General features: G+C 36.4%; 1 protein-coding gene across 5 annotated transcripts in view; it reads left to right on the forward strand.

The window, feature by feature from the left end:
• The window catches only part of CPNE8 (copine 8), a 226900-nt gene that overhangs the window by 56714 nt on the left and 145272 nt on the right, over positions 1 to 24914 (forward strand). For 4 of the 5 annotated variants that reach the window (XM_064591402.1, XM_064591404.1, XM_064591401.1 and 1 more), the window contains exons 4-5: positions 7787 to 7890; positions 19374 to 19413. In XM_064591402.1, coding sequence (XP_064447472.1) covers positions 7787 to 7890; positions 19374 to 19413 — 144 coding nt within the window. Of the gene's footprint in view, positions 1 to 6509; positions 6612 to 7786; positions 7891 to 19373; positions 19414 to 24914 lie in introns of those variants that run through there. The other variant, XM_064591403.1, reaches the window with a different exon arrangement.

Below are 24914 nucleotides of genomic sequence, written 5' to 3' on the forward strand. Positions count from 1 at the left end.
TAGTAACCATCACCTTTTTCAAATACAGCGCCCCTTTTGGCTTCTCTTTTCTCCAGGTTTTTGGTTTCACATGTATAACTTTTTGTTAGCTCTCTGGTGCCTCCAAAAAGATTATTTTATGTTTTGTCAGATTTTTCTAGTTGTTCTCAGGGCAAAAGTTGGTCTGAAACAACCTGATCTGTCATTGACAGAAGCAAGTTTGTTCTGATCATTTTTGAATGAAAATAATTCCCAGACTTAGCTTTGCAATGTTTCTGTTTTCCTGCCAAGTTCTGAAAAAAAAAAAAAAAGTGAATAAACCTCACAAAAACAAACATTGAGAATTTAAGAATCTCAGTGTTAAACCTATGCCTAAAGGTCTATTGTATAGAATGATTTTAGGAAGGGGACAAAGTATGTTGCAAAATCTTACGAAAGGCAGTAATAGAATGTAATAATTCTTAAAAAAAATCTGGGAATTATTCCTTTGGAGGATTTTAAAGATAATGATCAAAAGTTAGTTTTGAGTATATGAAATTAATAATTGCCCACTTTCTAATGAATGTGCATCAACAACATTATTGTGCATCTGTGGCTAGAACTGCTTTTAAGTATTCAGAGACTTCAGGGTTGATGTGAATACATTTCTAAGTTTATTTTCAATTGAATTTAGATAATAACCTAAATAAAACAATTTAATTTAAAATAATAAAGTAGATTAAAATAATAATCTACTCAGTTCATTTAAAAAATATTTTTGTCACATAAATGAAAACCTAGCTGATACATGATAAAAATTAACCCATATTCCCCATTAAGGACCTCCCTGATAAATTGAGTCCATTTTTTTCCTTCACATGGTAAAACATGTCATTAATCACAGAATTAATAGTAATACTTAAAATATTGTTATTTTTTAGAGTATGATATTATATTATAATGTTTTAACCAAGGTTTTAAAGCAGTATAATTTTAAAAATTGGTGGAGTTTAGTATTTTCAGTATTTTCTTTTCTTTTAAATTTTTAAATTACTTTTTAAAGATTTTTAAAAATTTATTTATTTGTCAGAGAGAGAGCGAGTGAGCACAAACAGGGGGAGCGGCAGGCAGAGGGAGCTCCCACTGAGCAGGGAGCCCCATGTACGGCTCCATCTCAGGACCCTGGGATCATGACCTGAGCCGAAGGCAGTTGCTTAACAGACTGAGCCACCCAGGCATCCCAATCCTTTCTGCATTTTATGTGTGACTATTATAGGGATGTGATCAAGGTGTCCTTTTTTTGTTGGTTAATGATTTATGTTCATTCATAAAAACAGAAGATCCTAAAAAGTGAATAAAAGTCACGTATGTGAAATACCCTTTTTCTTTCTGTGTGTGAATTTACATTCACATCTACATCTATAATGACATCTCAGTGATCCATAATAATTTAAGACCTGGATAAAGCTTTCAGATTTTCCACTTGTCTTTTTATAATTAAGTGAATTTCAAATCTTTGATACGTAAAAAAAGAAAAAAAAATTATTGGATAATGAGTTACATGACAAAACTGTATCTCTTTCCCTCAGAGGAGGAGGTCCATGGATTTTCTGGTAATCCAAGTGTTTAATTTTCAAGAGGAAATGTGTACAAATGGTGTTATGTGTGTGGGTGTGTGCTTGTGCTTTGTATTCTTTATGCAAGTTGGATATGTATAGTCCTAAACTGAGCTTTTTTATTGAATTTATCTTAATAATCTCTTTGTAATACTCAGTTTATCTAGTCTTCCTGGCTACTTTCTGGAGACCATGCTCTGTATATCACCATCACTAAGATATAATTCTTATATAATAACCAAATTACAAATGTGCACTTGTCCAGATGACATTTTTCTTCATCACTTTCACTTCAGTTGACACATGAATATGACCTGGGTGGCTGTTCTGGGCCATCACAATATATTAAAACTTTCTGAACATTTTTATCAAAACAGAGTTCATCTGCCTGGTGCCATAAATAAATGAATGTTCTTCTAGTACTGCTCCTCTGAACTGCTCCTCTGAAGCAGTATAACAATTAGTTGATTTAGAAATCAGGAATATTTCCATTCTGTCGTTTTCTGCAGGATTTGTTCCTGAACTGGAAAAGTAGATATTTATCTGATTAGCTCAAGCATAAAACAAAAGAAAACTCTCAGACTTGATTGTGAATTGTTTATTTTTTTTAAAGTTTTACAAGAAACAGTGTTTTATGTTCCAATAAAATTAACAGTTTACATGCTTTTTTCAAATGACTGAAACTTTCACACTTGTTGAGTAAAAGAACATTTTCCTCACATTTTTCTCATTATGGGATGATGAAACTTAATACTGTATAATTATGTAAAAGAGCTTGACTGTCCACATATTTGGATATGTTCATTGTGCCAGAGATTACTGTAATCAGCTTTGTAGGTACTTCTGACAATTCAGGATAGTTGATACTCAGAAGAAGACTTTGTAGGATACAAGTTGCAGTTCTTTCAGATGTAGCTGTTTCTGGGTATATACCATTGATAAATGGTATTAATAATTGACTTTCCTTAAAATTTTAATCCCCTCTGATCTACATAGAATTATATGCAACTGTCCATTTTCTAAGGAATTAGAAATTTCTTATTTGGTAGTGTAACACATTAGCTGAGACAAATTTCATTTCAAATCAAAAAGATTAATCATTTGGTTGATAGCTAATATATTCCAGCCTCTGGGAAAGAACCAACATATTTCCCATGAGCTAAACTAGATAATGTATCTGTGATTTCTTATTATTACCAGTTTTCATTTTTCATAACAGAATGAATTAAAAAACAGTAACACTGCTTAACGTTTTATATTTTTAATTTTTTTAAAGATTTTATTTATTTATTTTTTATTTTTATTTTTTTTAAGATTTTATTTATTTATTTGAGAGAGAGAGAATGAGAGAGAGCAAGCACATGAGAGGGGGGAGGGTCAGAAGGAGAAGCAGACTCCCCGCCGAGCAGGGAGCCTGATGCGGGACTCTATCCAGGGACTCGAGGATCATGACCTGAGCCGAAGGCAGTCGCTTAACCAACTGAGCCACCCAGGCGCCCAAGATTTTATTTATTTAAGAGAGAAAGAGAGAGACAGTGTGCACAAGCAGGAGGGAGGGACAGAGGGGGAGGGAGAGTGGGGGGAGAGAGAGAATCTCGAGCAGACTCTGCAATGAGCCTTGTGTGGGGCCTCATCCCATGGTCCTGAGACCATGACCCTAGCCAAAACCAAGAGGAGACGCCCAACCAACTGAGCCACCCAGGTGTCCTTGTTTCTGATTTTAAAAGTAAAACATACTCATTGCAAGAAATTAGCAAAACCCAGAAATACATAATAAAAGAAATTAGAAGATAATTTGTACACTCTAGTATGCCTTCCTCTATTTTTATCTCTCTCTATATAAACATATATTTTCATCAAAATTGGTATTATACTGTATATGATCTTTGATTCTTTTTTCTTTGAACAATATAGATATCCTTTAGTTAATCATTTATTCAATTTTGTACAGGTATAAATCAAACAGGTATGTATGTCTTGTGCCTTCATGGAGCATACTGTCTAGTGAGGGAAATATAAAACAAATGAAAGTATAATTACAAAATATAAGTTTTATGAAAGAAAAAACAGGTGCTATGAAGGAGAATAATTTTAGGGATGCGGGCCAACATTAGCACGAGTATTTAGAGCCAGAATGCTGACATTTATTTTATTTTTTTTTAAATTTTTTTATTGTTAGTTAATCACCATCCATTACATCATTAGTTTTTGATGTAGCGTTCCATGATTCATTGTTTGCGTATAACACCCAGTGCTCCATTCAGTACGTGCCCTCTTTAATACCCATCACCAGGCTTACCCATCCCTCCACCCCATCCCCTCTAGAACCCTCAGTTTGTTTTTTCAGAGTCCATCGTCTCTCATGGTTCGTCTCCCTCTCCGATTTCCCCCCCTTCATTCTTCCCCTCCTGCTATCTTCTTTTTTTTTTCTTAACATATATTGCATTATTTGTTTCAGAGGTACAGATCTGTGATTCAACAGTCTTGCTCAATTCACAGCACTCACCATAGCACATACCCTCCCCAGTGTCCATCACCCAGCCACCCCATCCCTCCCACTCCAGCAACCTCAGTTTGTTTCCTGAGATTAAGAATTCCTCATATCAGTGAGGTCATATGATACATGTCTTTCTCTGTTTGACTTATTTCACTCAACATAATACCCTCCAGTTCCAACCACATCGTTGCAAATGGCAAGATCTCATTCCTTTTGATGGCTGCATAATATTCCATTGTATATATATACCACATCTTCTTTATCCATTCATCTGTTGATGGACATCTTGGCTCTTTCCATAGTTTGGCTATTGTGGACATTGCTGCTATAAACATCAGGGTGCACATACCCCTTTGGATCCCTACATTTGTATCTTTGGGGTAAATACTCAGTAGTGCAATTGCTGGGTCGTAGGGTAGCTCTATTTTCAACTTTTTGAGGAACCTCCATACTGTTTTCCAGAGTGGTTGCACCAGCTTGCATTCCCACCAATAGTGTAGGAGGTTCCCCTTTCTCTGCATCCCCGCCAACATCCGTCGTTTCCTGACTTGTTAATTTTAGCCATTCTGACTGGTGTGAGGTGGGATCTCATTGAGGTTTTGATTTGGATTTCCCTGATGCCGAGTGATGTTGAGCACTTTTTCATGTGTCTGTTGGCCATTTGGATGTCTTCTTTGGACAAATGTCTGTTCATGTCTTCTAGAATGCTGACATTTAAATAGAGGCTTAAAAGATGAGAAAAATCAGCCAAGCAAGAGTGGGGTTACTCACATAGGTGCATAGGCCATGGGATGGAAAGGATTTGGTGAGTAAAGGGATCTAAAAGAAGGCCAGCTGGCTGTGGTGAAGAGAAAGAGGAGATACTGGCCCATGATGAAATCCCAGAGGTAGAAAGGAGCCAGTCCTGCAGACAAAAGAAAAGAGGTTTTATTTGAGGTATTATGTGAAGCCATTAGAGACCTTTTGGGAGGTGAAATTGCATGACTATATTTACACTTTTCAAAAGATTATTCTGGATGTCATACAGAGGAAGAATTGGAGGGAGAACAAGAGGACACAAAGATGTGAATTAGGAGGGCCTTGAGGTGGTCCATGAGAAAGCTGAAAAGCTTGAAGTAAGCTGTGGACAGGAGATCCAGAGAGAAGGAGACAGCTGGAAGATGTGTTTGAGGTTGGAATTGCCAGTTTATGAAGTGGTGATGAATAGGAGTTGGTGGTTAAAAAGAAGGAGTTCAGAAGGATGACTCCCATTTATGGCCGAAGGAACCGAGAGGATGATGGTGTTGTTTATTGACAAGGCGTAGACTTGGTAACACTGGGATTGGGGTCCTGGTTGTGGTATAAAATAAGTATTTAAAGTTCGATAATAATTCTGAGGAGCCTGTTAGACAACCACATGTATAAGCCAAGAAGGCAGTTGTGTGCATCAGCCCAGACTCAGAAGTGAGTCTGGGATGATGCTTGCATTTGGACATTACCATCATGTGGATAGGATTTAAAGTCAGAGGAACAGATAAAATAATCTAACAGAAGAGTAAAGATTGACAGATGAAGATGGCCTAGAACTGTGCTCTGACAATGAGAGATTGCATGCCTGAGAATCTAGGAAGGGAAGAGAAACAGGAGTGTGGTGTCAAAGGTAAGAAAAGACTTCTTCAGAAAGGAAAGAGAGGACAGCCATGCCCCATGCTGCTGAGCAGTCTAGTGTGAGAAGGGCCGAAGAGTGACTGCCGGATTTTGCAATGCGAAGGTTACTGGTGATATGGTCGAAGGCATCAGGACTATGTGTGGGAAGGCATATTGTAATAAGTGTTCATAGTATGTAGATGACTAGCTAAAATTTTGATGGCTGCCTATTAATCTTCACTTGAGATAGTGGAGTATACGCAGCTACCCATATTGCTGACAAGCCAGCCGCCCCTAGCAAACAGGCTTGTGGATGTTTTAATGGCTCATAGGCCCTGGAAAATTGTTGGCTTGCTACTCAGTGGGGCTCACACTGGGAAATTTCACTTTGTCTTCTTTCCTCTGCTTGTGAGTTTGGGTTCAAGGCCACAAGAGGGATTTGGGTGCCAGGGAATATGGATCCTGGCTGAATTTCTATTCAAGAGTGTTGTGCATTTGCTGGTTTGGTGCTGTCTGCTGTGGCCTGGGGAGCTTCCAGGCAGAGTGGAAAGGCTGGGAGGGCCCAGGCTATGTCTGGTTCAGACTTAAGCTTCTTGACTTCTGCACTGCTCTTTTGGGGTGCATGGGCACTGCCAGCACATGGTTATTTGGTACAGTCCCACTTTTTAAAAATTAGAAACCATGGATAGGCTCATTGTTGGATCGTCTCAAGGCCTCACATGATATAAAGGAGAGTCCTAGAAAGAATGTAGATTATGTAGCCAAAGTGAATCCTCTGCCTCAGTTTTCTCTTTATTTATTTATTTTTAAAGATTTCTCATCTTTAAAGTGGGACTAATAATACCTACCTTTCATGGTTATGGCAAAGATTTAAAGTAATGTGTGAAAAGTACTTGAAACAAAGTAAGTACTCGGTAAGTTGTGGCTGTAATTACTATTATTATTTAAAGTAAATGTTCACTAGTTTGGAAATGTTGAATTAATGACCTAAGTTGTGGTTTGTCTGTATGATATTGGTCCATGATATAAAACATTGTCAGATACATAAGCCTCTGCAAACTAGTTCTTTTTTGGATAATTAGTTAGCAATAGCCGTAGTAAATCCTTTGTCATCAGTATTTTGTACAGTAGTTTTATTATCAAAATTTATGTAAGCATGACCTTCACTTTTTAGTGGCTTAGCACAGTTTTCTTATTCCTATTAAAAAATAATATTTCTGTGAGCTTTAATAAAAGTTTGTTCTCTGATAAGATGGCATGCATAATGCTGTTCAGAACCAAAGGTTAAAACTACCTTATTAGAATTCCATGGGAGTAGGAGGGGAAGAATGTAAGCTGAATACAAAAATAAAGAGTTGTAAAATTTATTTATATTTCTGCTCTGACTTTGGAAGCAGAACCTGGTGGCCTTCCTGACTAGAAAGTTTTGTTTCTTGGTTTCCACTTCTCCTAAGATGGAGAAACTTTTTTTTTTTAAGCAAAAGTGCAACTCACTAGCTTAAAAACAGTATTATAGGTCCTGTTTTAGGGTGTCTAGATACCATAAGAATTAAAGCAAAGCAAAACAAAACAAAAGAAAACCCAAATGACTGAAGTAATAGATTATAAGAAAGTTCTCCCCAAAACATGGCTAATAAACTGTTTTGTGTAGAGGACTTAGTGATTATGAATACTTGGACCCCTCTAGTTATAAGAATATATGTTGCATGGCCTGGTTATACACTAGGTTAGGAAAAATATTTGTGATACATTAAAATTTAAGGGAGAAATAACTTCTTTTGACTAGAATGGGATTTGGCTTTCAAGGGGGGAAAAGAGGGGAGAAAGTGTTACAGCTTGTTATATGAATTTTCAGAAGCTGCTGTTAATAATTTGAATGAACTCAGTGCTTATTTTCAGATATCCCTGAGTGACTAAGAGGGAGTGATTTTGTCTCCAGAAAATTTTCTGCAGGACTTTACTTTATCCAGTCATTTGGAAATTTATAGCTTATGTTTTCAAGGAACTATATTAATACTAGGTACTGTACTGTAATAGGTAACCATGCAAGGCTTGATTTTAACCTCTCTCTCTCTCTTTTTCTCTACAGTTTGGAAGGACTGAAGTGATTGATAATACTTTAAATCCTGATTTTGTACGAAAATTTATCCTGGACTACTTTTTTGAAGAAAGGGAGAACCTTCGTTTTGACTTGTGAGTTCTGGTATAACTTGCATTGTTAAAAAATTGACTTTTACAGGCAAATTTTGTAACATATAGCTGGGTGTGGTTGCACAAATACTAGATTATATTGGCAGGAAACCAGATTAATTCTACTTAGAGTGTGGCCTAAGCACTATTCCTAGCACCACTTTGTATTTTATAGGTTTTTGGCTCTATGTTTATTGAAAAAATTAGTAAGCAATTTAACTATGCCAAAATGCTGGGTGGTATATATGGACATCCTTTCAAACCATCTTCGGCTTCAGTGGTTTCTTTACAAGTTCCGCATATGCTCCAAGGTGATCTCATTTACTCCATGGCTGGTATCCCTCAGATCTTGAAGTTTCTTTTCAGCTGCTTCTTTGTATACTATATGGATCTCTGCCTGACTATTGCTTCCTTTTTTTTTTTTTTTATTATGTTAATCACCACTATTGCTTCCTTTTATCTCTTCGTGGCCTCATATTTCCAAGACCCAGGATGCTGGAACCAGAATTTTTGATATTTTTAATACTCTTGTGATTTTGATGCTGAATTAGGCATATCAAAATATTATCGTTAAATTCAACTTCTTGTCTGCAGAGAATCTGGAGTCAGTTTGTTTGTAAGATATTATTCATTACTGAGTTTTTGTTTCACAGATATAAACTCTGATGGTTGTTGAAGTATTTGGATATTGTTCAAAGGAAATCTATTGAGAGGGAAAAGTATAACATATAGTATGTACTTAGATTAAAAGAGAGTTTATGAACATTGCAAGTCTTTAAAAATAGAAATGTCTTTAAATAGCTGGAAACAATAAAATGTACCAGGCTGTCACAATTTATAAATATTTTTTGATAAAAGCTATCAATATCTTATTTGAAAAAGTCCTAGATTGCTTCCTAATGTAAAAAGAAAGTTATTTACCATGAACAGCCTTTCTCGTTTTCTTCTAAAATGTGTGCAGTAAAATACCCTTCTGTTTAAAAAAGGAGACTCTTATACCAGGCCCTTTCCTTCAAGAGTTATAGCAGTTCTAAGTATTCATTATATTTATCAAGCAAAATTTATTATGACCCATTTGCTTTTTATGTCCTTGAAACCCCTGTTCAAATAATAAAAATGATACTTCTGAGAAAAAAATCCTAAAGTGGAATATAATGATTTCCTGACCATGTTTATCATGGAGATCGCACATAGTGTTGTTATTTAAAAGCCACATATAAATCATGTTGAATATGGTTCTCCCATTGTTCAGGCCTTCATAGCAGCCGTTTTTAAGAATTCTTCTCTCTCACACCAGCATGATACCTGCTTAATTTTTTCCCTCTGCTTTTAGACTCAACTTTATCCTAAAACCGGCCATTTGTATTGTTTGTTCATTTGCATTGTTTGTTCATTTGCATTGTTTTCTCTCATTTAAAAGTAGTAAATATTTATTAATAAACTTTAAATAATATAGGCATTTAAAAGTGAAAATTTCCTGTTAGTTCAATACCAAAAAAAAATCTCAACCCACAAACAACCAAAAATGTAAATGACTTGATGTATATACTTGCAGATCTTTTTTTTTTTTAAAGATACACAAACATATGGGAGTCTCAATATTTAGAAAATCACAAATATTTTCCTATTACTTGAATTTTTCAGATATCTTTTTATGCCACTATATTATATAGATGTTTCATTTATTTTAATGCTGCATAATTTTCATTGCTTGAGAAAACACAATTTATGTAGCCAGACATCTACTGATGGACATTTTGGATTGTTCTACTTTTACTATTACCTGTAATCCTACAGGAAATGTCCTGGTATGTAAATTTCTTACAATTTTTTAAATTTTCAGAGTATAAATAATTCAGAGTCAAATTTTAGGATGAAAAGATGTGGACAAGAGTACTCATCCCTGATTCTAATCTTTGAGACCAACTTAGAGATCCCATACGCTTTTTAAGTTTTATTTTAATTCCTGTTAGTTAACATACAGTGTTATATTAGTTTCAGGTGTACAGTATAGTAATTCAGTACTTCCATACATCACCCTGTGCTCATTACAACTAGTGCACTCCTTAAACCCCATTATCTATTTAACCCATCCTCCCACGCACCTCCCCTCTGGTAACCATCAGTTGTTCTCTATAATTAAGAGTCTGTTTTTTGATTTGTCTCCCTCTCTCTCTTATTTTTTTCCCTTAGCTCATTGTATTTTTTCTTAAATCCCACATATAAGTGAAATCATATGGTATTTGTCTTTCTCTGACTGGCTTATTTCACTTAGCATTATACTCTCTAGCTCCATCCATGTTATTGCAAATGGCAAGATTTCATTCTTTTTTATGGCTGAATAATATAACATTATATATATATATTATACACACAAATAATATATATATATCTTCTTTATCCATTCATCAGTCGATGGATACTTCGGTGCTTCCATAATTTAGCTATTGTAAATAATGCTGCTATAAACACAGGGGTGCATGTATCCCTTTGAATCAGTGTTCTTGTATTCTTGGGTAAATACCCAGTATTGGGATTGCTAGATTATAAGGTAGTTCTATTTTTAACTTTTTGAGGAACCTCCATACTGTTTTCTCCAGTGGCTGCACCAGTTTGCATTCCCACCAACAATGCATGAGGGTTCCATTTTCTTCACAACCTTGTCAACACCTGTTGCTTCTTGTATTATTGATTTTAGTCATGCTGACAGAAGTGAGGTGATACCTCGTTGTAGTTTTGATTTACATTTCCCTGATGGTAAGTGATAACAAACAACATCTTTTCATGTGTCTGTTGGCCATCAGGATGTCTTCTTTGGATAAATATCGCTTCATGTCTTGTGCCCATTTTTAATTGGATCACTGGGGGGCGGGTGTTGAGTTTTATAAGTTCTTTACTTACTTTGCATATTAACCCTTTATTGGATATGTCATTTGCAAATACATTCTATTTTATAGGTTGCCTTTTAGTTTCGTTGATTGGTTCCTTTACTGTGCAGAAGCTTTTTATTTTGATATAGTCCCAATAGTTTATTTTTGCTTTTGTTTCCCTTGCCTCAGGAGATATCTAGAAAGAAGTTGCTATGTCAAAGTCCGATGTCAAAGAAGTTACTGCCTATGTTCTCTTCTAGTTCTTTAGGGTTTCAGGTCTCACACTTAGGTCTTTAATTCATTTTGAATTTATTTTTGTGTATGGTGTAAGAAAGCCATCCAGTTTCATTATTTTGCATGTGGCTGTCCAGTTTTCCCAACCATTTGTTGAAGAGACTGACCTTTTTCTATTGCATATTCTTTCCTGCTTTGTCAAAGATTAATTGGCCATATAATTATGGGTTTATTTCTGGGTTTTCTATTCTGTTACATTGATTTATGTGTCTGTTTTTGTGCCAGTTCCGTACTGTTTTGATTACTACAGCTTTGTAATATAACTTGAAGCCCAGAATTGTGATGCCTCCAGCTTTACTTTTCCTTTTTAAGATTGCTTTGGCTCTTTGGGGTCTTTTGTGGTTCCATAAAAATTTTAGGATTCTTTGTTCTAATTTGTGAAAAGTGCTGTATTCTAATAAGGATTGCATTAAATATGTAGATTGCTTTGGGTACTATAGACATTTTAACAATATTTGCTCTTCCAGTCCATGAGCATGGAATATCTTTGTATTTCTTTGTGTCATCTTCAATTTCTTTCATCACTGTTTTACAGTTTTCAGAGTACAGGTCTTTCACCTCTTTGGTTAGGTTTATTCGTAGGTATCTTATTATTCTGGGTGCAATTATAAATGGGATTGTTTTCCTAATTTCTTTTTTTGGCTGCTTCATTATTGATGTGTAGAAATGCAAGATTTCTGCACATTGATTTTGTATCCTGTGACTTTACTGAATTCGTTTATCAGTTCTAGCAGTTTTTTGGTGGAGCCTTTTGGGTTTTCTATATATAGTATCCTGTCATCTGCAAAGAGTGAAAGTTTTACTTCTTCCTTACCAATCTGGATGCTTTATATCTTCTTTTTCTCTGATTGTTGTGGCTAGGGCTTCCAGTGCTATGCTGAATAATAGTGGTAAGAGTGGACATCCTTGTGTTGTTCCTGACCTTAGGGGAAAAGCTCTCAGTTTTTCCCCATTAAGGATGATGTTAGCTGTGGGTTTTTTCATATATGGCCTTTACCATGTTGAGGTATATTCCCTTCAAATCTACTTTGTTGAAGGTTTTTATCATGAATGGATGTTGTACTTCGTCAAATGCTTTTTCTGCGTCTATTGAGATGATTATGTGGTTCTTATCCTTTCTTTTATTGATGTGATGTTTCACATTGATGGATTTGTGAATATCAAACCACCCTTGCAGCCCAGGAATAAATCCCAATTGATCAGGGTGAATGATTTTTTTAATGTATTGTTGAATTCAGTTTGCTAGTATTTTGTTGAGAATTTTTGTATCTATGTTCATCAGGAATTTTTGGCCTGTAGTTCTCTTTTCTGATGTGGTGTTTATCAGGTTTTGATATCAGGGTAATGTTGGCCTCATAGACTGAATTTGGAGGTTTTCCTTCCCCTTCTATTTTTTGGAATAGTTTAAGAAGTATAGGTATTCATTCTTCTTTAAAGTTTGGTAGAATTTGCCTGTAAAGCCAAGGTCCTATAGGCATTGTTCTCTGAACTTGTTGCCCGTGTTTTAGCTCTGATTTTCAGAATCATTTCTATTTTATTTTGGTTGCTGTCTGCCCAAAGGCCCCTGTCACCATCACAAGCAGCTGCTACCGGGTGACTATATCACCACTGTCCCTACTTGGCCCTAGTTTCTTAAGCCTATGTCCTACTCATCCTTTATCATCTATGTCATGACTGTGGCTATTACAGAATTTCACAAGTGGAATGGAAAGAAGGGTGCTTTCAAAAGGAGGACAACAATAAAATGTTTGTTAATCAATAGATCAAGGAGCAAAAATTAAGAGCTGGGCTAATCATTTTGGAGAGGAAAAGAAGATAAAGAATGATTTACCTGTACACAGAGGCTAGTGATCACATTCTCATCTCTACTGAAGATGAGGCTGTGGAAGCTAGTGGGTTTTAAAAAGTGTCCAGTGCAAGAAATGTAATTCCACTGAACTCAGTGCTGGTTAGTCTTCAAATGTTATGCCTGTTTAAACAGGTAGCTTTTCAACAATCACTTTGACAAACCAGTGAGTCTAAATGAGAATATATTAGGTAAAGTGAGTCCAAATGAGAATATATTAGGTTAAGGAGGCACCTGATACTTATGTCATGTTTGTAAGCTTACTAGATATACTTAGCATGAACAAGGGAAGACTTAAAAGTAGGAGGAAGTTAGGGCATTGCTAGAACATCCTATACTTCCCTAGTATTTGATGATAAATCAGTAATATTGTTTAACTTGTATGTGTTTCAGGGAATTAAAAAAAAAAAAAAAGGAAAACAGAACCAATACATTCACTGGCAGAAATTCAGAAGGAAGGAATGATAAAATGGTTTAATATGTTCGTTACAAATCTCTTCCACTTATAAACTAAATGAAATAGTTACAGAAGCTCATGGAGTTTGAGAGTTAGTATATAAGTTTTGTAGGCACAGACAAAAAGAGGTTATTTTTGTTAGTAATACTACTACTCTTATTCAGAGTTTGTAATAGAATCATATGCATATATAACTTTAACCCACCCAACAAATTTCTGAAGTGGAATTAATCCATTTTTGTAAATGAGAAAACCAAGGCCCAGAAAGTGTAATATGTTCAAAGGATCAGGTTTTGCCTAAAATAGTTTGTAATTAAATGCTACAAAACCTGAATTTCTAAAATTTTAGGAAGTCTAAACTGGGATATCTTTATTTTTGCCTTAGTTATTTAATACTGATGAAAGTATATGTTTAAAGTATTCTGTTGCACATTGAATATAATAATATGATAGAATATATTTAATCTATCTAAATAAACAAAAGTAAGACTGTCTAGGAAATCGTTATGTTTGATAGGAATGGGAGCATGTTACATCATTTCATCTGTGTGACAAGAAGAAATAAAGTGACAAAAATTAGCGTAGGTAATTGATATGTTTTAACTTCTTCAGCTTTCTCTTTTCTAAAAATTATAGTAATTTTCACAGAAATTATGTAATGTTCAAAATGTGAAAGCATGGGCGCCTGGGTGGCTCAGTTGGTTAAGCGACTGCCTTCGGCTCAGGTCATGATCCTGGAGTCCCAGGATCGAGTCCTGCATCGAGCTCCCTGCTCAGCATGGAGTCTGCTTCTCCCTCTGACCCTCCCCCCTCTCATGCTCTCTCTCTCTATCTCATTCTCTCTCACAAATAAATAAATAAAATCTTTAAAAAAAATGTGAAAGCATATTGCAAAGTTGAATTATGTATCATTTTATCTTTTGAATGCATTTGGTTAATTTCAGCTATTTGATTCAAAGAGCTTTATTTCAATTGTATAGCATCTCTGAAAAATTCAAGCAATTAGGGCCAGAAAAAGGGATACCTGATTATCAAGAAAAGCAACAAGTATATTCTTAGTTCATGTAGTATTTTTGATATCACTTTTATTAATTCCTTTTTATTTACCATGTACCATGAGAAAATCTCACATAAAACCTTTAACCTGAGCAGGTTTTCTTTTTCATTTCTTTCTTTCCCTCTTTCCCTCTTTCTTTCTTTCTTTCTTTCTTTCTCTCTCTCTCTCTCTCTCTCTTTCTTTTTCTTCATGATTTTTTCCAGCATACCTACCCAAATAAGTGTGGAAAACACTGTATTTTTTCATTAGTTATGTGTATCTATTTATTCATTAGTATACCTAATTATTATTTTTTCTTTATTGAGAGATAATTTGCATATGATAAATTATACTTATTTAAATTTTACAATTAGGTAAGTGTTTTTTTATTATGTTTTTGTTATGTTAATCACCATACATTACATCATTAGTTTTTGATGTAGTGTTCCATGATTCATTGTTTGCATATAACACCCAGTGCTCTATTCAGTATGTGCCCTCTTTAATACCTATCACCAGGCTAACCCATCCCCCCACCCCTCTCCCCTCTAGAACCCTCAGTTTGTTTCTCAGAGTCCATAGTCTCTCATGGTTCATCTCCCCCTCCGATTCCCCCCCTTCATTTTTCCTTTCCTGCTATCTTCTTCTTCTTTTTTTTTTTTAACATATAATGTATTATTTGTTTCAGAGGTACAGGTCTGTGATTCAACAGTCTTACACAATTCACAGCACTCACCATAGCACATACCCTCCCCAGTGTCCATCACCCAGCCACCCCATCCCTCCCAACCCCCACCACTCCAGCAACCTCAGTTTGTTTCCTGAGATTAAGAATTCCTCATATCAGTGAGGTCATATGATACATGTCTTTCTCTGATTGACTTATTTCGCTCAGCATAATACCCTCCAGTTCCATCCACATCGTTGCAAATGGCAAGATCTCATTCCTTTTGATGGCTGCATAATATTCCATTGTATATATATACCACTTCCTCTTTATCCATTCATCTGTCGATGGACATCTTGGCACTTTCCATAGTTTGGCTGTTGTGGACATTGCTGCTATAAACATCGAGGTGCATGTACCCCTTTGGATCTCTACATTTGTATCTTTGGGGTAAATACCCAGTAATTGCACTACTGGGTATAATTGGTTTTTAAATTTTGTCTTAGCAATGTGCAATTCCTAGGAAGAAATATTCATTGTAGGCTATTTGGAAAATAAAAACAGGATAAAGTAGGCAATAAAATCATTTGTAACCCCAACCTGCATCTCCCAGAGAACTACAGTGATACTCCAATGCATTTATGACAACATGTCCGCTTGAAGGAATAGCGATGTTGAAGAACACAGTAGTCTGAATTGGCCAACAGACAGATGTAAATGTTTTTCAGAATTGTGTTTTATTTAATCTGTCCATTGATTTCATAAAATTCTAAAAAAAAACAGTTAAAAAGAAGCTGGGAAAATGTGTGATGTAAAGAATTGCCTATTATGGAAGGTTTGAGAAAAGGTGTTCAGGAGCCTTTTTTAATTTAACTTTCAATGCTGATAGAAAGTTGTAATGACAGAGAAAGAGAGGGAGAGATAGAATGAATATGTCTTCCTGTCACAACTGGACCAAATTCTTGTAAGTTCTGATTAATCCATAGTAATTATTATTGTTACTTTAATATGCCTGAGATACATATTTAAGATTAGTTTATCAGCTGAATTCTAAAATTCTCCTGCCTTTTTGACTTGATGTGTACTTCTTCATTTAAGAGACATGGTCTCTGTCATCATGCTGTGTATGTATCACAGATAAAGTCATAAACCTTGGCATCTATTGATGTTGTTACAGTTATCATACTGATAGTGGTATTGTTACTTCATAAATCACTTTTTTGTCACAATTGAAAATTATTATTGGCAGAACAACTACACAAAAATGCCTTTGAGCAAGAGGTGTGGGTAGTCACATCACTATATAACATGAGCTGGAGAATAGGAGAAATGAGATACAATCTTTTTCACTCTTGTTTTTTCACTTAAAGTGGAACAGCACAAGGTAGTTAGGAGTCTAGATTTGACTTACCTAGCAAATTATTTTCCTTCTTGATAAATCAAATGGTGATATTTGTGGAATGTATAATGTTATTGTATTTTATTTTTGAAGGATCTCAAGACTTTGAGGAAAGTAAGTTTTTAAAAATTTCTTCCCAATACTGTTAATTCCAGTTTTTCCCATTGGTTAAGGACTCCCTTAACAATGTCAAGGTCTAATTTTGAGGGTTTTCAGTCACTTTTGTTTATTAGAACCATCTTATTTTGTTAATCATATGTATTCTTCACTTTAAAACTTTAATCTCAAACTTACTTCAAAACTCTTCACTTCCTCTCCCCTCAGTTGGAGCTATTGTTTTAGCTACTTGCAGGGGAGCAGGGGCGGAAGAAGGAAAGGTAGATGAGCTGGGGCCAAGGTGTGGGTCTCGTCTCTTCGGAAGAATCTAGACCTTAAAGGTAGCGCAAAGGTAACTCTGCTTCTTCCTCTGTTCTCAGAAGGCTTTTCTTAGGACTGTCACCTGACATTGTCTTTTACTGGCAGCCACAGGCCAGACTCGTAGGTAGGTTCTGCAGCTCAACAGCATCTGACTGGGAAACCAGATGCTGTCTTCTCCTTCTTCAGGCACCTCAGATTTTGGAGTTACCCTTCTTGGCTTTGGGGAGTGGAAGGAACCTCCTCTTGCTGCCCAAGAAGTAGGAATAGCCTGTCACTTTATGAGTCAGTTTGTGGAGAAGGGTCTGACTCTAATGAGAGTGACTCTTGAGCACCTCTGAGCCAAGCATGAGGGGATACTTAGCATCTTTGGTTTTTGGTTGGGGCCTTCGTTGGAATTTCAGAAGTACGGGAAAAACTCTAGTCAATATCTGTTACCTCTATTTGCAAACATGATCCTTAGGATCCACCCAAGTCAGTTACTGCCAATTCGGTACTCTGGTAATAATATTTCAGTAGCAGCTTCAAGTTTACAGAATTGGCCTGAGTAAATTTAGGCAGTGGGGATGCACCCTCTTAGGGGTAAACTACTTAGCTTTCTGCTTTCCATATAATCTCTTCTCCTTAATGAAAGTATGCCACTCATACACCTCAGCACACACACACATTTTAACTCTCTAGGATGTAGTGTTTACGTCTGACCTCTGAGGGTGAGGCCCAGAGTGGTCTTGATACTTTTAGAAAAGTTAGAAGGAAAATTCCATGGAAGGAAAACTCATGATAATTTCAAATGCATTATAATCCAACGTATTACCTAAAGCCCTCAGACGGATGCTGTCTATTGCATAGTTTTGAGATATTAGCATTAAAAAAGCTTTGTTAAAGACAATGAAAGGGGATTGTATTTGAAGATACTTAAACTCTTGGTGATGAAAACATTAACTCCTTTTCTTTTTGCCTCCTTTAACAGAACTGAGCATACCATGTTATTTCTCCCTGGTCCACAGTATACCCTTTATAGAAAATGGTTTCCGATTCTTGGGAAGAAGCCAGCACAGTTATTTTTCACCTTTGATATTGCTGTAGTTGCTAATTTCAGTCTTACTCTTAAAAAAATTGTCTTGCATAAGAAATACTTTTTGTACTAACATCTGTAGGTTTTCAGTAGATGTTGGCAATGAGCTGATTGAAAATTCTAGGTTACAGCTGTTCGGAGTGATCCGAATGCCCTGATGGGAAGGAGGGTAATTTGCAATTCTTCCCAGGCAGGTATTTTTGCATCACACAATTTTGAAGGTGGTCTATGGTTGAACCTGCTTTGCTAAGGAGTAAGCGAACCTCTGCTCAGCATTGGTACCTTCTGTGAACTCTGTTTCTTTGCCTTTTGATTGAGATGCTCTGTTTCTCTGTAAAAACATTCATGTTATATGAGAGCGAAGGCTTGAATTAACCTTAAAAAAAGGCAGTTAAGGGCGCCTGGGTGGCTCAGTTGGTTAAGCGACTGCCTTCAGCTCAGGTCATGATCCCAGGGTCCTGGGATCGAGTCCCGCATCGGGCTCCCTGCTCTGCGGGGAGCCTGCTTCTCCCTCTCCCACTCCCCCTACTTGTGTTCCCTCTCTCACTGTCTCTCTCTCTGTCAAATAAATAAATAAAATCTTAAAAAAAAAAAAAAGGCAGTTAAGTTTTGGTAGGAAGCTATGCGCAAGGAGTGTGAAAGGAATCTGATTTGGGAGAAACACTGGAGCCAATACAGATATTTTCCTACTTAAGACTTCAGCGATTTGAGGTTGTTTTGACTATTAGCAATCTTACTTTTTCTACAAATTCTTTAAAATGAGGGGCTAAAGTGATAGTGAGTGATGTTTTCCCAGGATCTTTCTAGGAAATCATTTATTTCCAGTACCAACTGGTCAAAAACAGAACAGAAAATAGTCCTCTATGAATGCATTTCTCTTTGTGTAAAACAACACATGGTTTCTCTAAGTCCAGTGATTGGGGAAAAGTAATGTCTCATTACTTTAGCCAAATTTCAAAGTTAATGGTAGCATTTAAAATGATAAATAAAAATTTAAAATGAACACAAATGACAGCCTGTTAACCTGCTTATTTTTTAATCGTACCCAGTGGAGAGGAATTGCAGTTGTTGGGGAATTTTAAGCAGTATTAGAATACTGTTGATTCACACAAATGAGAAGACTTTTTTGTTTTATTTTTACTTTATAAACTTTTTTAACAATGGTACAGTTTTAAACTTCCTTATCAAGCAGCAGAATTGTTGACTGAAAATATCAGGACCTCTACTTAGGTTGTGGAAATAAAAGGACCCAGGGATTGTGAATTCTACCACTGGCATATATATGACAGATTATAAGAAACTTCTAAATTTGCTAGTTTTTCATGATTGATTCTATTTATATTATTTATGTTTTCTTGTAAAATACTGATATTTTTCTGTAGCTCTATTTTGTGGAAATAATTTGAGTTTTCTGTTTTAATCTTGTAGGTATGATGTTGATTCCAAGAGCCCCAACCTATCCAAACATGTAAGTTTATACTTTATGTTTTAATGATGATTCCATAATATAAATTACAATGTCATGATTTATGATTGGTATTTATGTTGGTATATTAATATTAAAGATATGTCCCAAACTTTTCATGTAATAATTGTTATAGAAAATAAATAGCATTTTTCAAGGACCCTAGAATAACATTTGGAGGAACATATTAAAGCAAAGATATCTTTCGTAGGTGAAATGGATTAATCTTTTTTATTATTTACTTACATATTTTTTAAAGACATGCTGCCAGTTCCCTGCAGAGTTTGGAGTTGGATCAGGTTAAGCAAGATGAAATAGTGAGCCTGTGTCATTTGGAGAGGCTTCACTTCTGAGAGAATGAGAAGTTCTTGGGTGTAGGCAGAGTGATTTACTACTTCTCCTGTCCTTGTGGTCCATTCGTTCAACGATATTTTCTAAGTGCCTCCTCTTGCTGGCACCATGTCAGTTTCTGAGGGTACAGTATGAGCAAGAGGGACATATAGAGTCTATCCTCAAGGTCACCTACAGTGTCTTTTTCTTCCTTTTGGGTTCTGATCGTCCCTCCATCTACCCACTGCTCTTGTCTCAAAAGCTCTACTCCCAGGCCACAACTGTTCCCTGGGGACATTCCCAGGTTCAGGAGCAGCAAGGACATCAGAAGTAAGCAGAGGTCTGGAGGAAGGGATGAGGGCGAGATTCTCTGGCCGAGCACTGATGATCGGATCAGCCTGTTGCTTGAACTGTGGGAATGGAATTAGGCCAAACTAGGAGGAAGGGCTGCACGAGGGCTGAAAACAGCATTCTGAAAGGAGTTTAACCAGGTTCCAAGTGGAATCTGAGTACCTGGATGTAGAATTGGTAGTCGTGCCAGGGTTGAGAGGTGAGAGGCTGGGTGGAGTCATAGTCGTGCCCAGAGGGTTGGGGGGTGAGTATTTTCACTTCTCTATTGTTGTAGCCTATTGATTAGAACATAATTTCCAATATAGTTTGGAGAGGGGTAATGTCATGATTCAGAGAAGAGAGATAACGTTATTCCAAGCTAAGAGGGTGATTTGGGGAAACTGGAAAGCTGGTAAAAATCACAATTTACTGTTCTTGTCCTTCATTGTAAGGAAGCTGTGATACTCATTTTTGTTATGAAGCATAGAGCAGAATCACTGAAGAAGCATTCAAAGAAAAGTCTTTCCTTTTTTTTTTTAAAGATTTTATTTTATTTTTTATTTATTTGAGAGATAGATAGAGAGCACATGCAGAGGGGAGGGGCAGAGGAAGAGGGAGAAGCAGACTCCCTGCTGAGCAGGAAGCCAGGTTGACACGGGCCTCCATCCCAGGACCTGGAGCTCATGACCTGAGCAGATGCTTAACCCGCTGAGCCACCCAGGAGCCCCCAAAGAATAGTCTTTCTGACTGACTTTTCTACAAAATGAAAATGAACACTATAATAAGCTCATTATTCCCTATAAGTGCAGTTCATTACAGTTGCCATGTCACCTTCCTGCTTCTCATAAGATTTATAGCATTGTGGCTGAACATTTAAAACTTAACTGCATAGCTTTGTATTGGAAGCTTTCCAAATTCCACTGGAAGAATCAGAAAAAGAATTCTGTTTTCTAGTCAAAATTTCGTTGCAAGGAAAGAAAATGCATTCATTTACCTCACATGTAGGTGGTTAATATTAAAGAGATTTAGGAGCATCTCATAAATGTGATGAGTAGCTTGCCCTTATAGGAACTGCAGCTAGAAACAGGTATGTGGGCTGGGACTGAGACAGCTATTTTCTCGATTTCTCTCCCTCTGAGGCCACATATTCTTTCCATTATGATTCTTCGCTGAGCTTCTGTTTCTCTCCGAAGACCAAATCTCTCTGTTTGTTCATCTTTGTGCACGTAGGAAAAATGAACTCCCCAAACCCTGAGTGGACATAGATTTTCAAGTGCCCACTCTCCCTGAATATAGTTTCTTTGTTTCTCAGTGAAAACTACTTTTTTAGAGGGCATGATAACTGGGCAGTTAAGGACACTTCCATGGGGTTGGATATCTTGGGGGTGAGTGTGAAGGTGGTAACATGAGGTCCTTACCAATGTCATTGCTTTGAGTCCAGGGCAGAGAGTAGTATATGGGATAGGAAGGTACCTCAAACGTGATTAACTATATTTTCCTTAAGTAATCTGTAATTATTATTATTATCTAAGATACATACTATAGAAGCCCTGAATGTACATACCTTTTAAAACTTTTCTTTTGCAGAATAGCTTTTTATATTTTTCCATAAGAAACACTTCATGTCTTCCTCCTGATATCTTGACTCTGCTTCACCCTCATGCTATCTCCTTTACCACCTTCTTATCACCATAGTTCTTTTCAGAACAGCCTGGGTTTTTACCATCTTACTTTACTGTGTTCTGGTTTTCATTTCTGCTTGAACTATTCTGACATAGGTTAGAGAAAAATTTCGTGGCCTGTCTTCACTTTCTATTTTAGTTGAATTCTCCATCATTTTGGACAAAATTGACTGCTCTGTTCTTGAAACCCTCATCTCCTCTGACTTCCACAGAAATACCTCCCTTGCGGGGGCGCCTGGGTGGCTCAGTTGGTTGAGGGTCCAACTCTTGATTTGGCTTGGGTCATGAGCTCAGGGTCCCAGAGTCCTGCGTTGGGCTCCCTGTTCAGTGGGGAGTCTGCTTCTCTCCCTCTTTCTCCCTCTGCCCCTCCTCCTGTGCACTCTCTCTTTCTCTTTCTCAAATAAATAAATCTTAAAAAAAAAAAAAAAAGGAAATGTCTCTTGCTTCTTTTCCTACCTCTGTGTTTACTCATTATCTATCTTTTTTTTAGTTTCTCTTCCTATCCCTTAATATTAGTGTTTCTCCCGGTTTTGTTTTCAGTTTCATCTCATCTCACTGTATCAGTTCTCCTTGGGTGATCTCAGCCATTTCCATGCCCTACCCTGATGACTCCCAAGTGTCTGTCCCTCTGTGTACCTCAGCAAATACAAGTTTCCATCTGCTTGTTAGATATTGCCTGGTAGATATTCTGCAGAAGCCTAAAACTCAAATATATAAAAAATGTATGACCTTTTCCATTCCAGTTTTGCTTCTCTGCTTGTATTATCTATTGCCAGAATTATCATCAACACAGTGTACTTAGTTAGAACACTTGGTTGTGTTGCTAACTGCTTTCTGTCTCACAGACCACATCTTGTGAATGACCAAATTGTGTTCATTCTAATGAAGTATTATTTCTCTTTTGTCTTCTTTCCTTTCTTAACTGTTACTTAATTCAGATTCTCGTCACCTTTCTCCTAAACTATCACATAGTTTCCTATAGTTCCTGTGATTTGTATTACCTTACATTTTAATGTAGTCTTTACATTACTTCCATGTTATATTTCTTAAAAATATTTAGTAAGCAATACAAATTTGTTAATAAGTGTGTGAGCTTGTAAATGGATGAAGCATTCCAGAAGAGGAAGGAAGTGTGTTTTTGAATTGTTACAAGAATTGTTAGAGATTACTGTCTTGAATTTCTGTTAGAAATTAACAACCAAAGACCTTTCTAATTTGAAAGCATCCAAGTACAGATTTTAGGTGAAAGAGCATATAACTCATTCAACCCAAAACGAGTTCAGGAGGCATTTAGATCAGAGGAGCCAATAAACAAAGTAGGTCTACTCCCTGAGGATACAATTGTTTTAAAGTGTGGTTGTCTACCTGCCAATTTCGCAAAGTGAAATAAAAACTGGAACCTTTTAGGAGAGACTGCAAAGTGCCTGGGCTTGCATGTGGAGAATAGGCACTTAGCTTTCACAAAGGGTATTTGGTAGCAAGAGAGACTCCGTGAGTCAACAATAAGAAAATCTTTTTTTTTTTTCCCCCATTCTCATTTCTGATAAGTTTGGCAGAAACCCCTTTCAGGATGACTTTATTTGATTTCCAGTACTTAAGGATCTTGGGTCAAATTCTTAAATTTTTTGGAACTAGTAGGGAAAATGGTGATATAATACAGAATTTTACCTTAGATTTCTAACATTGCAAATGAATACAAGGTGAGTGGATAAAGGATCAGTATCCTTTTAACTGATTTTATTAGTGGTGGAAAAGTTCTTAGCGGAGAAACATTATGCTCCAGGCTGACTTACGGAATCCAGGGACAATTTCCTTTGCAGGAGTTATCCATTTTATGATTCTCTAAGGAAATTACTAAAATATTATCCCCCCCCACCCCGAAGTTTTAGATCCTTTGAACAGAATCTGGCATTTTGAATTCCAGCTTTGTTCTCTTAAGTTGCCGTTGAACCCACTCATCTTAATGCCATTAGCAGAACTACGTAGCGTACTTTCATTTGCATAATTTAATTGCACCAGCCAAATCATTAATGAAAAGATTAATAACAGGACCATAATTGGTGAATCTAGGATTCTGCTTGGTGTTCTGGACCAGATGACATCAAAACTGTACTTTGTGTACTAAATTTTCATACCCACCAGGCAATCCAAAATGCATTTATTCATTTGGTTGATTCCAGAAGGTACCCACTAAAATTTTTGTTTTAGACATGTTAATGGCTCACTGGATTATTTTGGCCACGAAATACCAGCCTTTAGTGAAGATGTGTATCTTCTTTAATATGTTTTCTATGTATCATCTATATAAGCTTCCACATGTAGATCAGTTGTATTTGAAAATTTCATTTGAAAGATAATTGTTTGAGCCATGAAGTGCGTTTTCTCATAGGAAGAGATTTATAAGTGGGGCACAGTTTTTTTTTTCATTAGAAGAAAAGCCAATTTAACCCATATATAACTGAACTGAATTCTAATGCATTTTCATAAAATCAGGCGAGCAATGAATGTATTTCAGGTGCTGTTCAAGTGCTGAGGAATGTAGCAGTGAATAAGACAAACAAAGTCCCTGTCCTAAAACAGTGTACACTTTGGAAATAGGGAAGTGGAGTGGGCAGATTTATTTAATAGAAACTAATGCAAAATGTTTGAGATAACTTCTTTTTCTATACACTTATAAGCTACTGATACTGAGAGAGAGTGGCCAATGAACGCTAGCTAGAAGCTTTTATTTCCCTCATCCAGGTGATATTCTGCACCAGTTCTGGGTATACTTGCAGAAGAGAAGGAGGGTACTATTGAAAATCTAGAGGAAGAGCATTCCAGGCAAAAGGAACAGCAGTGCAAGGACCTTAAGTCAGGAAAAGAACTTGGAATGTTGATGTGACTAAAAGATAGCTACCATCTATAGAGTACTGTGAATGATGAGGGCGGAATGAAATCGTTTGAAAAAATACACAGAATTTAGATGATGTGGACATCTGTAGGCCATGGCTTACAAAAAAAAAGTTTTTAATGGATTTTGCTGGAGGATGATGTAATCTGATTTATATATTTAAATAACAACTGGTAGCCGAAGTGGAGGATGGGGTTGGGAAGCAAGATTGGAATTAAGGAGAGACTGTTAGAGGAGGTCATTGAGAGGACGTGACCACTGGTTGACCC

This window comes from Mirounga angustirostris, unplaced genomic scaffold (genome assembly GCF_029215605.1).
Source record: "Mirounga angustirostris isolate CCGP_5_RB_7025 unplaced genomic scaffold, mMirAng1.0.hap1 SCAF_5, whole genome shotgun sequence".
Lineage (NCBI taxonomy): Eukaryota > Metazoa > Chordata > Mammalia > Carnivora > Phocidae > Mirounga > Mirounga angustirostris.